Source organism: Tribolium castaneum, chromosome 7 (genome assembly GCF_031307605.1).
Source record: "Tribolium castaneum strain GA2 chromosome 7, icTriCast1.1, whole genome shotgun sequence".
Classification (NCBI taxonomy): Eukaryota; Metazoa; Arthropoda; class Insecta; order Coleoptera; family Tenebrionidae; genus Tribolium; species Tribolium castaneum.
The window spans coordinates 8746572-8763133 of record NC_087400.1 but is presented as its reverse complement, the minus strand read 5'-3'; the positions used below and the strand labels follow the sequence as shown (position 1 = coordinate 8763133).

The 16562-nt window shown below is 29.5% G+C and overlaps 1 protein-coding gene across 7 annotated transcripts in view; it reads right to left on the bottom strand.

The window, feature by feature from the left end:
• The window catches only part of Cip4 (Cdc42-interacting protein 4), a 53935-nt gene that overhangs the window by 7267 nt on the left and 30106 nt on the right, over positions 1–16562 (bottom strand). For 2 of the 7 annotated variants that reach the window (XM_064357931.1, XM_064357933.1), the window contains exons 3-10: positions 14649–14699; positions 14165–14309; positions 10699–10860; positions 10363–10647; positions 10086–10313; positions 5487–5516; positions 5001–5193; positions 45–327 (exon numbers count right to left, since the gene is read on the bottom strand). In XM_064357931.1, the coding sequence (XP_064214001.1) occupies positions 45–327; positions 5001–5193; positions 5487–5516; positions 10086–10313; positions 10363–10647; positions 10699–10860; positions 14165–14309; positions 14649–14699 (1377 nt within the window). The remainder of the gene's footprint in view (positions 1–44; positions 328–5000; positions 5194–5486; positions 5517–10085; positions 10314–10362; positions 10648–10698; positions 10861–14164; positions 14310–14648; positions 14700–16562) is intronic. The other 5 variants (XM_064357936.1, XM_064357937.1, XM_064357932.1 and 2 more) reach the window with 4 other exon arrangements.

Sequence of the window (16562 nt, the reverse complement as noted above, 5' to 3'; positions counted from 1 at the left end):
CTGAAGCATATTATCTTATATACAGATTATTAACCAACACCCACCCATGATTAAGCTGAGGCGTGCCCGGTGCGGACTGCTTATTATGATTGATAGTAGGGTTAGTGACGCTACTGTCACTTGCAGACCTGCTGAGTGATTCCTCTTCGGCAGCACTTCCTCCCGAATTTCGGTGATGTCTCGACCCATTCACCAATCGAGGCGAATTCGTCAAAGAGTTATTCTGACCCGATTGGATTCCCTTGATAGCATCATCCAGATAACTCTGATACCTCTTCAATTCGCCTTGGAGCTTATCCAGTCTGTGGCTGCACTCATTGAGCTGACCTGAATCGAATTATTTTGCTTAGATAGTTATTTTAACATTGTTATTTAAACGAAAATCGCTATGTTAGAACATCTATCAGACTTCTTCAACTTACTGGGATAATAATTGTCTCAGGGCTGTCAGGAGTTCCTGAATTAGATAGAAGTGATGTGTTCAGAAGAAGAACGCGAATTTTCAGCAGATGTACTATACTTCCCAGTAATAGTAGTGTATTAGCTGTTTCAAAACTATAAAAACGCCAACGTCGCATTTTCTCTCAAAATTAGCTATTATAAATTATTCATTCACATCAAAAAAATAATATCTAATGTAATTTGCACTTTCAATCAGAGATCTAACCGTTAACAACTATTTTACAATTTCATCAATCTTGTTAAAGAAAATAATGCGACGTTGACGTTTTTAAATTATAGTTTTGAAACAGCATATACAAGGTGTCTTACCTAAGACTTTCGATCCTGATATCTCAGATATTTGTCAACGGATTTTTATGAAATTTAAAATACAGATATTTTAGAAGATAAATATTAAAATCAAATTAATGCAACAACTCGAGTCTTAAAAACGTAATTTTTACATGCCTTTTTAAAATGTTAAGCCTTTTAAGACTTATATTAAAAAAATTATCGTCAGTGAAAAATCCTGTCAGAAAAAACTCGTTCGTGGAAGACGTCTGTTACGCGAGAAAAATGAGAAACAAACTGTTAAACGTGGGTACAGATGCAAAATCGTAGATCTCTATGAGACAAATGAGCACTACCATTGAATTTTGGTCAATCCTACTCGCAGAAACGTAACTGTCACGCAAGGGACATTTCACAATTACCTCTCGCCCATACAAAGTTAAAAAACAATATTTTTGACTTACTTTTGGTACTGGATGCTTTAATTCTTTCAAAAAGAACTAAAAGACTGAACAACAACTGAAAAATTCTAGACACTTGAACATTCAGGACTTTGGAAATGTTTCGTACACTGCTGATTGTATTCTCTTTAAAAGCTTGAGTTACAGCCCCAACTATTGCTTCGTTTCCAGTGACGTGTTTTGTCCTCACTCGAGGACTCTAGTTTAAGTACGCTTCTTGTGTCTTCAAATTATTGACGATTCTTTGAACTTTAAATTTCATACATAACATTTCACAAAAAGTCCAACGACACTTTCCATAGCGAACATTGATTCCTTTTTCAACAACACAGAAATTTCAGCCACTGTTGTTGGTTTTTAAAATAATTTCACCAAATTAAAACAATTTTACTTTTCTGACAGCGCATACTTTTGATAGTTTTTTTCAGTGGTACACAAAATGCCGCATAGAAATGCTTCATAAATTGTTTCAAAAGGTGACTGTCCAAATTACTATCAAAATTTGGATTAAGTTTTCAACAACAAAATTTAATTTTTTTCTTGGATCAGGCGAGCGATTTGGTTAATTTTTTGTGTGGACATTTATTTTTCGGGTTTTAATGATCCAACGGTAATTTGGCTTAATTTTAAATAAAAGAAATGTGTTTTAAAATTTCATTTTTTAACTTGAAGTCATTTTTTGCCCCTAATTGAAAGACCACCTCCTAAAATATGTGCATTCTAAATTTTATAACAATCCGTTAACAAATAACTGAAATATTAAGCTCGAAAGTTTTAGCTGAGACACTCTATATAACATTAGTACATATAAAAATTTATTATTATTATTATTGTTATTATTATTATTATTATTAAACAATGTGATTGAGACTTCTGATTTTTTTTTTAAATAAAACATCTTATCGTTTTTTATTTCATTTTTTATTGTGATATAACTGCAAGAGTGTTGGACTTGATGGCAAATTTTTAAAGTTCTGCGATAGATGGTGACAAATCGTTATGTTATCTGTGCATTGAAAGCCTAACGTTATTTTAGCGATTGAAGCAATAACGTCCTCGTTATTATTCGATCAATAATGTTAATCAGATACAAAATTGCCTCTATAACAAAAATCGTTATTATTTCGATGATATCTTTATAAGTTACAAAAAAGCCCGTCATTAATAAATTGCAATGATTGCCTTCGGATTACCAAATACTGTAAGTGTATACAGGATGGTCCAGCACAGCTCTCATCTTCTGTAGCTCAGTTATTACTGTTATTAGTAAAGTTGTATTTCTAATATTTTGTAGACATTATTTATACTCTGAGACGTATTTTAGAAAAATACTCGATTGTACAGAGTGTCCCAAAAAAGTATTATGTCAAAATAATAAATATTTTTAATAGCTTCTTAGCTTGTTATTAGCTGTTTCCAAACTATAAAAACACGTTGCATTTTCTCTCTAAATTAGCTGTTATAAATCATTCATGCACTTCAAAAAAATAATATCTAATGTAATTTACACTTTCAATCAGAGATCTAACCGTTAATAACTATTTTACAATTTCATCAATTTTATTAAAGAAAATAATTTGGTTAATTGCGACGTTGGCGTTTTTATAGTTTTGAAATAACTAAGTTTTTTCTTCTAGCTAAGTCCCTTAAGTATTTTTTTCAAAACAAAAAATAAAAACCAAAAAAAATCGGTTTCATACGTAACACCTCTAGTTTTAAAAATTAATAAAAAGTAGAAACAGTCCTTTTTTGATGACTTTATTACTAGGTTCATGTTAAATAAAGACAACGCCTGTTTACTTTTATACCACTTTTTATACTATTCGATGGGGAATTAGAAAACAAACGTTTTTCAAATTACCACCCTAACAAACTCCCAACACAATTCGACATATTTGTAATAGGGTTGTGATAACAAAAAATGTTTTGAATCTACAACGAAAGATTTCTTTTATTTATTAAATTTGTCAGTAAAATAGTTGACAAAACAAGTTTTTAACAAATAACTCTGAATGAGTCAAAAATTGTAATAAGAAAAAATTTTCCTTTTTTAATTCTGCATCGAATGATATAAAAATGAACAGAGGTTGCCATTTGAAATAGGCAAAATAAAAAACTCTGAAATTAAAAAAAAGGAAATAAATTGTAAACACCCTGTAATAATTCTTATCAATCAATCTTAATTAATAAATCGGTTAACACGTACGTACTTATAATTTATAAAAAAGCACAGTTTCTACTTTTTATTAAATCTTGAAATTAAAGGAGTAAAACCGATTTTTTTGGTTTTTGTTATTTTTTATTAACACAAATCTTTTAACTGATTTAAAAAAAACTTTACAGACATGTAAGTAGCTAGAAAGGCATCCTAATGAGCACTAAAAAATTATAGCATGTTATTATAATAGTTATGTAACAAGTCCGCAAAATAGAATTATAGCGGACGAATCGAATTAAGGAGGAGGCTACAAAGGAGCCGAGTTCTTAATGAGATAAGTCTGCTAAAACTATTTTGCAGAAGTGTTGCATACAAAGTAACCATTTTAGGAAGCGTGTACCAAAAAAAAAATATTATTACGTCATACTTTTTTTGAGACACCGTATAATCAAAAATATAAAAAGAAAATTCTTGAAATGTGTCCTAAAGTTTAAATGATATCTAGAAAATACAAAAACTCCAAATTTGCAAATAATTGAGCTGCAGAAGACGGGAGCTGGGATGGACCAGCCTGTATAGCGTTTTAAAAAAAATACATGGTGTCTGTTTTTCGAGCTCCACCATGGAGATGATCTCAGTTATTATAAGAGACACAAATTTGGTTAAATTAGGACAAAGTTGTGCATTTTTAGTTTATTTTTAGTTTTCGAATTATTGAAAAAAATTTTTTTTTAATTTTCGTATTTATTTTTTTAAGTCAAAACCAAAAGAACTAAACGTTTTTAAGTAGGACATTACATTAAGCAGGCACTTTTTTACAACAAATCTTAATCTGTCATTACCTTTTCCAAGGAGTTCTTTATGTAAGAGTTACAAACAACACTCAAACTTTAATTTTTCTTAAGGACGCCATATTTGATACTTTCTATTTTTGAAAAGTCTTTTTATTCCTGATTACAATGATGTATAACATGATATGATCGAATCTTACTAACTAAAATTAAGAAAAAAGCGTTTTTATAAAGAGTGCTTTGGAAAAAACGTCAAAATGTTGTTTAACAAACTATATTTTGACAGCACTAATAAATATGCGAATAGAATTTTTATTTCTCTTGTTTAGTTAGAAGTAAGCTTCGCGGAAAAGTAAACCTTCCAGATTCAAATTCAATTAAACCTCAAAAATCTATATTGTTTTAAAACAAAATTGTTGACGTTTTTCCAAAGCACTCTTCGCAAAAATGGTTTTTTCTCCATTTTGATCAGCATGTAAAATTCGATCGTGTCATGTGATACATCGTTGTAATCAGGAATAAAAACGCTTTTGAAAAATACAAATTACAAAAATTACAAATTTCCGATTTTTTCTAATAACTCAAATAACACATCAAATTTTATTTTAGATAATTGTTCAGCATAAAAATGCCCAACTTTAAATGAGATCACCAAGGTGGAGTCGAAAAACGGACAGCCTGTATATTTTTTTTTCTTAGCAAACTTATGTAAAAACACAATTACCACTTTTATTATCGTTTCGATTATTTTATTTTACTATTAAATTTTATTTTACCAGATATTGTGGCATTTTCATTATTATTTTACTTAGAAAATGGCTATTGGCAATTATTTACTTTTTTTGAATTTTTTTTTACCTTCGATGGTCATTGGATCGCCCAATGCAGGGTTGGCCTCATACACTCCCTTCATTTTCATAAGCCCATCTTTGGCCGCAGTTTCTTGCGCGACCTTACTTTTGAGCTCTTCGACCTTTTGCATGAGTTTTTTCCGCCGCTGGTTTGGAGGCAGGTCACTTAGGTCCTCCTTTCCGTCCGAAATAGCAGCGTTCTGTTCAATGTTCGATTAGCTAATACATATTTTACACGGTGTAACAGAAATGGAGCATTTATTCGCAGTGATGTAACAATAAAAATCTCAACTCTTCACTCCAATAACTAACTTTCCCTTCAAATCACAAAAACAATGCCGATTTCAATTGAAATGATAAATGCTCCACTTTTTCAGCGCAACTAAAAACTACTCATCGCATTAATTAAAATTAAGTATTTAGTGTGAAGTGTGTTAATGCAAGAATGTAACTTAAAATTAGGTTAATGTAAGAATTAGGCAAAAGCACATACCTTGATGGCCATACAGACTTCTGTAAGCTTCTGTACGCATGAAAACATAAAAGCATTAGCACATGCCCTTTGAAATTAAAAAGTGTAGGACGTAATAAGCCGGCGCAGTTAAATAAAAAGCAAGGTTTTTTATCGTAATGACCGAATAAATTTTAGTGTGGTTTTGATATTTTTCGTGTCATTGAGTTTAACAACATGCGACTGTGTAATATTTAACACCCATGCACGCTCGTAATAAAGAAAATTACTTACTATAACAATATAATGGTAACAAATAGCCCACACATCGAGGTCACCATCACCAAATAGAAGGAAATAATAAAATAGTGTTACAAAATGCATTTAAGTGGGAAAAAGTTTCGTACCTACTCAAATTTATCGAATCAAGCGCAAAGTTGGAAAAGAAAAATGTGCTCATGGATACAAAAATGCAATTTCACGCGGAAAATAACGGACAATTAGCAATTATATAGATTTTCCGGTGCTATTGTGGACATTAATACAAATCTGTTTAGTAACGCTTTGGTTTTACGAACTGTTATTACATCTCATTTTTCTCGTTTGTAAAATAACATTTACCGAATGACTCACTTCTACAAACCGTTTACTTTATTTATTTGGAATGACAAAATTTAATAAGCGACTTGAACCAGTTTCTTATCAACAGTTAAAAAAAACGCAAACAATTGTAAGCACTTTTTATTAAAGATTCCTAAATAGTCCATTAAAGCAAGCAATTAACATAATTTTTAGAACAAATACCTAAATATAAATGCAACTTCTCAAATATAAAATAATAATATTAAAAAACTCTGAAAACGGTAAATTTGGAACATTTTTTCATTTTCTTTTTTTATTTTTTATTTTGCTTTTTTCCTTCAAATGATAACCTTTTAAATACATACAAATTTTAACAACATACCACCACGGTGTCCCCTACATTTAACTCGGTTATAACGAACGGTCGGATATAACATGTAAAGAACACAATTCAAAGTCCAGTTTTAAAGTCCTATTATAATATTATAACAACAAATTGGTTCGATTTTACCAAAGCTAGCTTACAACGGACGCTTGCATCTAACGTCCAATGTCTAGACAAAAAAAAGGTCTATGACTCGGTTATAATGTAAAACAATAAACAATAAACATTTCCGAGATATTAGAAAGATTCCAAAAGTGATAATACAACATAAACTGCTAAAATGTTAAGTACAAACAAAAATAAGTAAATAAATACAATATTTGCCATATTAATGTAAGTATACTTAAGTATTATGTACATATCTTTTTTGATAAAATAGATTAATATTTCCTTTTATACATCTATTTCAAACTTTCGAATTCATTTAAGTTGAAAATTACTAAGTAAGATGACGTTCGGTTAGAACCAATGATCGGTTATAACGAACAAATACTGAGGTTCCTTGAGTGTTCGTCATAACTGAGTTCCACTGTATTAAAATTAGAAAAATATATACTATATTTCAAAAATGAGAAAAATCGACCAATAAAATTGTACACTACACAATAAAATATAGTTTCATTAAAAAAAATAGTTTCTACTGTAGCTCATTTCTGAAATATCATTACACTTCAAGATAATTTTTTGCAAGAAGTTTGTACCTATAAATTTTGTAGAAACTTATTTAAATATTTTAAGCATATGTATCTGTTTCCAAAGAAGAATAATTGGGGTATGCTATTACGAAATAAGTCCAATTTTAGACATTTAAAAAATATATTGTAACGTATGTAATAAAATCCTCTCTTTCACATGCAATAATTGATTTTGCAATAAACTGGTTTATTTAGATGTTATTAAACAATTTCGTTATAACATCGAAAATGTGTAAACATTTGTTCAGTGCAATAATGAGATAAGTCCATTAATCGTTTATTCTCTACAAGTCTACAAATTAATTTAAATGTAAAGTAATATAAAAAATTATAAATTTACATTTGACATTTCATTTTACGTATTTTCCATAAATTTGAAGAGAATATTGTCATCAACGGGAACTTGGTGACAATATTTTTAAAGGGGTGGTTTTTATTAAACAAAAATGTTAGAATAGTGGTTCTGGCTCTTGTATTTCCATTTAAAAACAACTAAAAAATTATGTAATATTTACGTCACTCTTAGAAACTACTGTAAAAGTTTTACTAATTTATGACCACTTGTTGATGGAGGGGAAGTACAAAGAAATAAAACCTTTAAGGGCTGCTACCCCTAGTGTCCCGTTCACTAGAACGCCGACTTGAGGAAGATATTTATTTTGTTTATTTACATTAAAAATAATCTGTTTTCAAATTTAGAGCTCAGAGAAAACACAATTTTTGTGTTATGAACAAGTAATATTTTAGAAAAAAAAACAGATGAAAAAAGGTATTATTAATATTGGATGAACAAAATCTTAACGGGTTAAAAATTAAAGAGCTTCTAATTCGAAAAAAATACAGTCCACGTCTTAGTCCTAATAAAATTAAAGAAATAAATTTTGTACTTTTCGAATTTTCTCCAATTGGTATTTTATACCAACTTTTATTTATGTATTTTTCAAACAAAATTTTACAATGTTCTAACTATGTAATTATATAGTTTACATTGTCCTTTAGTCATTACCTAAAAACCATGCTACTTTAACATAAAACAGATTTGCAAAATTCCAGCAAAGTTCGTACCTTCGTAACTCAAATTCGTCAAAATGGACTTATTTCGTAATTGTACTGAACACTCCAATTATTGCAAACCCAAACTTAATTAAATTAATTAAATCATGGTTTAATATAAAACAAATTTACTTTGTGCGGGCTCGAATTATTTTGAGTTTCGTCTTGGAACAATATGTGTAGCAGTTCAAAATCAGCTTAAAAATTTGCTTTTCAAGTTACCTTTTAGACAATAGACTAATTTTATGATCACCATATAATTTTGAAAGATAAGGGCGACCATACCATCCCGCTGAGACATCCCCTGTATAATTAAGAAAGCAATTTAAAATTATTAAACCCTTAAATACTCCAAAAGATGGGAATCTCAGTTATTATAAGAGATACGAGGTCGGTGAAATTAGGGCAAAGTTGCGCACTTTTATGCTGAAGAATTATCTATCTGCAAGAAAATTTGATGTATCATTTTTAATTTTTAGTTTTAGAATTGGAAAGAAAAGTGGAAATTTGTAATTTTCGTTTTTATTTTTTCAACTACACGTTTTTAACTAGGACGTTCTTCAGACACTTTTTTACAAGGATTCTAAATCTGTCATCATATTTTCCAAGGCCTTCTTAATGTTAAAGTTACAACACTCATGAAGTGTTTTTATTCCAGATTACAAGGCTGTATCACATGGTATGATTGAATCTTAGATGGTAATCAAAATGGAAAAAAAAATTTTTGGAAAGAGTGCTTTGAAAAAAACGCCAACAATTTTGTTTTTACACAGACTAGATTTTAGAGGTTTAACTGAATTTGGATCTGACATTTCCGCCAACATTACTTATTTAAAAACTAAACGACTTGATAAGCTAGAATTTTATTCTTCAAAATACAAAACCAGACAAAGTTAAAATTCTGCTCGCATATTTAATAGAACTGTCAAATTTTAGTTTGTTAAACAACATTTACGACGTTGTTTCCAAAGCACTCTTTGCAAAAATGTTTTTTCTTAATTTTAATCAGCATGTAAGTTTCAATCATAATTATCATGTGATACATTATTGTAATCAGAAACAAAAATACTTTTCCTTTAAAAACTCAAATGTCAAACATAGCGTCAATGAAAAAAACCAAAATTGAGTGTTGTAATTTGACATCAAGAACGCCTTGAAAAAAGCAATAAGAGATTTAGATTTCACGTAAAAAGTGCCTGAAAAATGTAGCATTTAAAAACGTCTAGTTCTTTCGGTTTTAGCTTAAAAAAATAAAAACGACAATTACAAAAATTTCATTTTCCTCAATAATTCAAAAACTAAAAATAACTCATCAAATTTTCTTTGAGATAATTGTTCAGTATAAAAATGCGCAACCTTGCCCTGAAAAACTCGAAAAAAATTAAAATTATGGTCGCATATTTATTATTATCGAGTGATCAAAAATAAATGTGTAAGTTAGAAAGACTGTTTTTTGCAACTTCATTTTTCAAAATCACATCAAATAAAATACGGAATGTTAAACAAAAAATAATAAATACAGTTTAAAAAAAATAAATTTTAATTTTTTGTGTTTATTTTTGACTTACTATTTTTACTGTAAAAAAACTTTTAATGAAAAAAAACATCGTACACTTTCGCATTGTGCCAGTGACACAGCACAGTGAAATAGAACACAAACAAAACAATGGTCTTCATTCACTCATTTCCATAAATTAAAATTCCGCTGTGAATAAAAACCCGACATGTGGTTCGTTTAAAAACACGTTAATCCCTGATTGAAAGTGCCAAGCGTGAAAAATGTTTGACACGAAAACCCTTTTAAATAAACGAGGATTAACGAAAAAAAATAACCCAGTGACCAATTTCTCCTCCATGAACACATTTTTTTTCACATGCATATTGAATAGGCACTTGAGAAAAATTCAAAATAAATTGGTAACGTACCCCTTTGCTTCCAAAAATGTGAAAAATCCCGGCACGTTTCTTCATCGCTTTCCCCGTTATTGTCCCTTTCACTGTGTAACCACCATCTTTTAATTTACCACTAATTTGAATATTGTTAATGTTATTAGCACTACCCGAATCACTACCACCTTTCGATAAATCTTCAAACGGAATATCCTCCGGGGGTAGAAAGCCTGACTTGTATTTTTCTATTACAAGTATCGTGTCCTAAACACAGGAAAAATCAAACAAAATCAATCGAAAACACAAAACTCACCTCTTTTTCATTAATAACGTCCGCGGCTTTCAAAATACCATCTAAACATTTATTAATAATAGGAAACACATTACGTTCGATATCTACAGAACTACGTATAAAATTTTTAATATTTTTAATCCGTTTCTCGTCCAGCTCTTGCAACTGCCGAAAAACCTCCGGCAATCCAGATCTAAAGTGCTGTCGTTGTAATTCGTTTGTTCTTTGCAACTGCATCGCGTATTCATTTTTTGTCGTATCACAAACTTGAGTTTTGTAAGCTAAATTCGCACGTTGTTTTTCAACCTGAAATCACACAACAATCAAACGTGAACAAAATTACGCGAAACGACAAACCTCAGCTCGAGATAAATGCAAATCGGCGTCTGCTTTTTGAAAATTTTCTAAAGCTTTCTCGTTATCGCGAAACGCCTTGTCGTAGGCTTTTTTCGATCTTTGTAAATTTTCTAATTGGGTCTGTAAGGCTTGGGTCAGGCGGTTGCCCTCCTGCAGCTGTTTCTGGAATAGACAAATCGTTAAAAAACCGTCAAAGTTAAATTAACAAAAAAGTAGGTATTATTATGTAAATAAAAAGCCCAAGTCCTCCCACTTGCTTATCTATTTACACAACAATTACACTCTATGTTGGCGTATTTCCTTCGACAATTTCGGTTGTAAAAGGTTTTTGCACTCTACTGATTATTTAATTAAAACCTCCATTTACTTCGATTAATTGGACATCCTCATCTCATTTTTTACATTATTTTAAAGTACGAGTAATTTTTTCCCACATACAGGGTGACCCAAGGATGCGTGCATGCTCCATAACTTTTTTTCCATGCAAGCTATCAATTTGTTTTTTTTTAAACGATAGGTCTTACAGACTGTTCCAAAATAAAATACCCAACTAAGATCTGTTTTTTTTTTAATGGAAACACCAAATTTTTCTTCATTTTTGAAATAGTGACCGAATTATCCATATAACACGTCCAGTTTCTTAGACTTATCTGTCATAGTTTTTGACTGACATCATTTTATGTGTGAAAACAGCGTCGAACATCGACCCACAAAAAAATTCGTAACTTCAAAACCATTCAAGCTAACTTAACAAACTTTTCTCCACTGGATTTCCGAAGCTTTAGCGAATTTTTTGTACCGAAAACGAACCCGAAGTCGACATTCCATCACCTACTACGATCTTATGAAAATGACAAACTACAAAAAGAATTAACCCGATTTTTTATATTTTATTGCATCATTGCATGGTATTTTTTATGTGATTTTTGTCGATATTGGGTCTAATTTGTAAAATTCGTAAAATTTTTGCGAAATAAGAAATATTGATGTTTTTTCGAAAAAAAAAAAGAATTGAGTAGGCCATTGTGGTAAAATTTATCATTCCCCTACCATTTTGAAAAAAGTATCTTTTACCAAATTTTGTAATAGACATTCTAACAGAAATTGAAGTACATGATAAAGAAAACAATTTTATTAGTCTTTATAAAACCAGGAAAGTATGACGGACAGAAAACAATGTAAAAGTAAAAGAGTTCAGAATTCATTTACTAGAAGACTAGCAGCTTGTATGGAACACGATGGTGACCTATTTGGGCATTTTTTATAACTAGTCTTTTCTCAAAAGTTTTACATTGTTTCTATCTATGTTTTTATAAAGACTGCTAAAATTGTTTCCTTGCGATGTACTCCTGTTTCTATTACAATTTACAATTTGTTGAAAAATATTCTATAAAGAATGATATAGAAATGTTACATTTTATGACAACGGCCTACTCGATCCTTTATTTTTCCGAAAAAACATTGAATATTTTTTATTTTGCAAAAATATTACAAATTTTACAAATTAAACCCCACAAACATTATATCGACAGAAAACTCATAAAAAAAATGCCATTCAATAATGCAATAAAATACAGGGTTTTGCATTTGAAAAAATTCACAAACCATTTGAAGTTTGTGATTTTCAGAAAATCGTAGTAGGCGATGGAATGTCGATTCCGAGTTCGCTTTCATTGAGGAAGATGTGCTAAAGCTTAGGGAATTGATTTGAAAAAAGTTGGTTAAGTTATCTTCAATGGTTATGAAGTTTCTGAGTCTTTGCACGACCCTATTTTCACAAATAAATTGACGTAAGTCAAAAATTATGACAGATAACTCTATAAAACTGGGTGTGTTATATCGACAATTTAGTTACGATTTCGAAAATTTGGGGTTTCCTTTTAAAAAAACAGAACTTAGTTGGATATTTTATTTTGAAGCAGTCTGTACATTTTGAATGTCCGAATAAGAGATCTCCGAAACTAAGAGGTTTAGATAAAAACGAGTTTTTGAGAAAATAATCTTGGTCAAAACCGCATCTCGCTATCGTCTTTTATTTTCGACTTATAAACAAAAGATGACATTTTAGCGAAATCTTAAAAAATTCATAACTTCCTTAATATATTATAAAAGATACACATTTGAAACAAAAACATTTTTTACAGAGAATTTAATAATGTTATCAGCGATTTTTTTTAACTTTTCGTTTAGCTGTAATTAATAACATAAAATTGTATTTGTAAATAGGAATCATAGTTGGCTATGACATTTTCGAAAAACTAATTATTTTCTGAACTGAAAACAATTTAAATACAGTTTGATAAAAAATATATTAAAAATATTTTAAAGTAGTTGGCCATGAAAACATTATTTCACATAATGGTGTAACTAGTCTAGAAATTTTGTAAACGGTTATTAAAGTAAAAAATGTGAAATTATCAAAATAAGCTATGTTCAAGTTATTTTGAATTGAACAAATATACGATCGTCGCAGATTTTAATTACATAAAAAATTCGCAGAAAACTAAAAACCATTTGATGACACTTTTTTATGATGAAAGTGAATGAAGGTGACGTTGATAATGTTATGTATTAATTTTTCTTATCGCAGATGAGATTTAATTTTTGTGTTTGGATTGACATTTTTTTGTAAAATAAAATGTTATTAACAGGCAGTTAATTCTTCTTTTTCCGACATTTAGTGTTTAATTAGAAAATAGAATGACAATGTAAGCTTGCCATTTTAATTCTAAAAACAAATAATTTCTATTAATCGCAAAAATTTGATCTAATGATAATTTATTATGCTGTTTTTCTATTAATTAGTGTTTAAAAAATCATTAAATTATAAATACTTGTTAGGTAATATATGTATTTTTCATAGTTTCAATTAAAAATCCAAAATTTTCTCATAGCCTACTATAAAGAAAAAGCGAAATGTTATGTTTTTTGTAAATATTTAAAAATAAAATATGAAACAAATAGACATATGAAACCAGGAAAAAATAAGCTTTTCAAAATTATGACTGCCGCCTATGATTCTTATTTTAAAAAATACAACTTTATGTTATTACAGCTAAACGAATGATTAAAAAAAACGCTGATAGCATTATTAAATTCTCTGTTTAAAAGTGCCTATAAATAATGTGTATCTTTTATAATAAAGAAGAAATATTTTTTATTTTGCTAAAATGTCAACTTTTGTTTATAAGTCAAAAACAAAAGACGATAGCAAGGTGCGGTTTTGACCAAAATTATTTTCTCAAAAAAGAACCCCAGAATGTGTCACTCGTTTTTCTCTAAACCTCTTAGCTTCGGAGATCCCCTATTCGGACATCCAAAGTGCATCACCCTGTACACAAATTAGAATGTGCCATATTGTAAGACCTATCATTTAAACAAAAATTCAAATTAATAGCTGTATTTTTCAATTTTACTAGCACAAGAGTGAATCTCACTCTCTAATTTCATTCATTTTTCTACTTACTTTTCGTTCTTCCCTGATGTCTTTGACTAACGCATTCAATTCCTTGATAACATTGGCTTGAAGATTTTCGGCAACGACCTCGTGTTGTCCAGCGAGGTCATTGATTTCGTTCATTAACATCTTGAACGCTTTACACGACGTAAACCTAAAAATGAGACCACATTGCATCTTTTGCTCAAATAAATCAGCGACTTTCTCTCTGATTGAACAATTCAAATGAAATAAGCTGTTACCGTTAAAAAGCGAAAGGAAAATTACGTATGCCAGCATATGAAAAATTTTATTATGCTGCTTAGTAGGGTCGTAAATGTTGACCTTAACTGTTGGAATTTCTCGTGAACAAACAAGAGCTCTGTTAAAAATAATCATGCGGGCGTTTGAAAGTTTCAAAAAAGTCATATGTACTACATTATTTACACATCCTGCTATCAATCGAGCCAGGGATTTAATTGGAAGTGAACGGATTTCAATTAAAATTACTTACTGGTAGTCGTCTTCATCCTTTTTCTTGGGTTGGTACGTCTTCACTAATCTCCTGTAACAAAAAATTTTAATTAGTAGTAAAAATGAGCAGAGAAACTTTCGAGCTTGGTTGAAATGGAAAGCGATTGTTCTCTTTATCGCGACCAGACTCTATTGTCTAGGGATGCACAATGCTGTGAGTCAAACAATATTCGTATAAATTATTTTCATTGGACTAGATTTGGACGACTCGCTCAATAGTCATTGTTTATTGTGAAAAATACGTAAAATAGCGAAACCAAATAGAAATGTATCAACAGTTTAAGCCAACAAACAGGAAAAACGACTCGACGTCAAGGAAATAATTACAGACAGGAGCTACATGATGCGTGTTTTAGACTCTTTAATGATTAATTTGTAATAAATTATAATACATTAGAGATTAACGACTACCATTTTCCTAATAAAATGACAGTCGCTCGTTTAATCAGACGATCTAAAGCGGAGATGAAATCCTCATTTCTGTTCTCAAATTAAAAAAAGCATGTTCTAGACATTTCAATGATGAGTGTTTTTCAGATAATGCAAGGCTGAAGTTATTAAAGTCTATGACTGCACGAAACTGCAATTCTATTGTTTGTATCTGCTACTCGCATCTGTACTCTATTTCTCTTTAATTAAATTTCTACAATCAGTTACGATAACACATATCTAATTATTTGCAAAAAATGTACATTCACTACAATCAGTTAATGTTTTTCTGGACAAACACAGTTAAAAAACGAAATAACTACATACAGGCGAGGTACAGTGTTTGAAACGATGGGAAAATAACTCACATTTTCAATAAAGTAGTGAACATTTATTTCTTTTATTGATTTTTATTATACAGGATCGCTAAAAAGCATGGATACAGTTAAATATTATAAAAACTATTCATCAAAACTTATTAAAATTTCGTATATAAATTGTATCGTTTCAGATGTTTATTAAATTTCTACCTCCATTTGTTCTTCGGATACAAGGCTAACTTGATTTTTTTTAAATAGCAACAAGAGTCAAATTTAATATTTTTGAGAAGAGCATTTTTTTAGTTCTATGGTATAACACATGCAGACCTTAATTTAATCGAAACTTAAAAAAAAATCGAAAATTTTGAAAAATGTAAAATTTTGTTGGCCTTGAAAATGTTGTCTTTATCTATCGTTAGCTCATTAACCAAAAAATAAGTAAAAGTTAAAAATAATTGTTAAAATAATACTTTTAACTGAAAAAGAACACGTTTTAATTAAGAAATTTTAAACACGGAATACTTGATTTTTATGCTACAAACGATATTCAAACTGATTCCCACTAACTTCTTGGCTTTCTGCCTCCATGATAAATCAACATGATATTTTTTTTCGCTCAGTTTTACTTAAATGTACCATTAATAAACTAATTATTGCAAACAAGTTTAATTTTTGGCTAATATACAAGTCACGGATATCGCTGATAACAGAATTTTCAAAGCTAACTTAGAAAATTCCAGAAAATTTTTGAATTTTTATTTTTTTACATTTTTAATTTTAATAAAAAATATTAAAATATTAAATATTAAAAAATTTTAATAAAAGTAAAGGTGGGTATCATGTTACATCGTTGAGTTCAGAAAAAATGCTCTTTTAAAAATGACTAAATTTGACCCTTCGTGCCATTTTAAAAAAACAAGTTAGCTCTCAGATGATAGAATTTAAACACTTTTTACTGTTCCCCAAATCTCAAGGTTTTCTGTTAAACCGTTTTGAAAATATTTAAGTGTATCATACTTTTTAGCGACTCTACTTTTTTTTTCACTGAAAATCATTCTCAGTTCTTTATGTAATAAGATAGTAATAATTAAACTTAAAAATGTGCTTGATGTGAAACTTATTCGATTTAGTAATTTTTATTTATT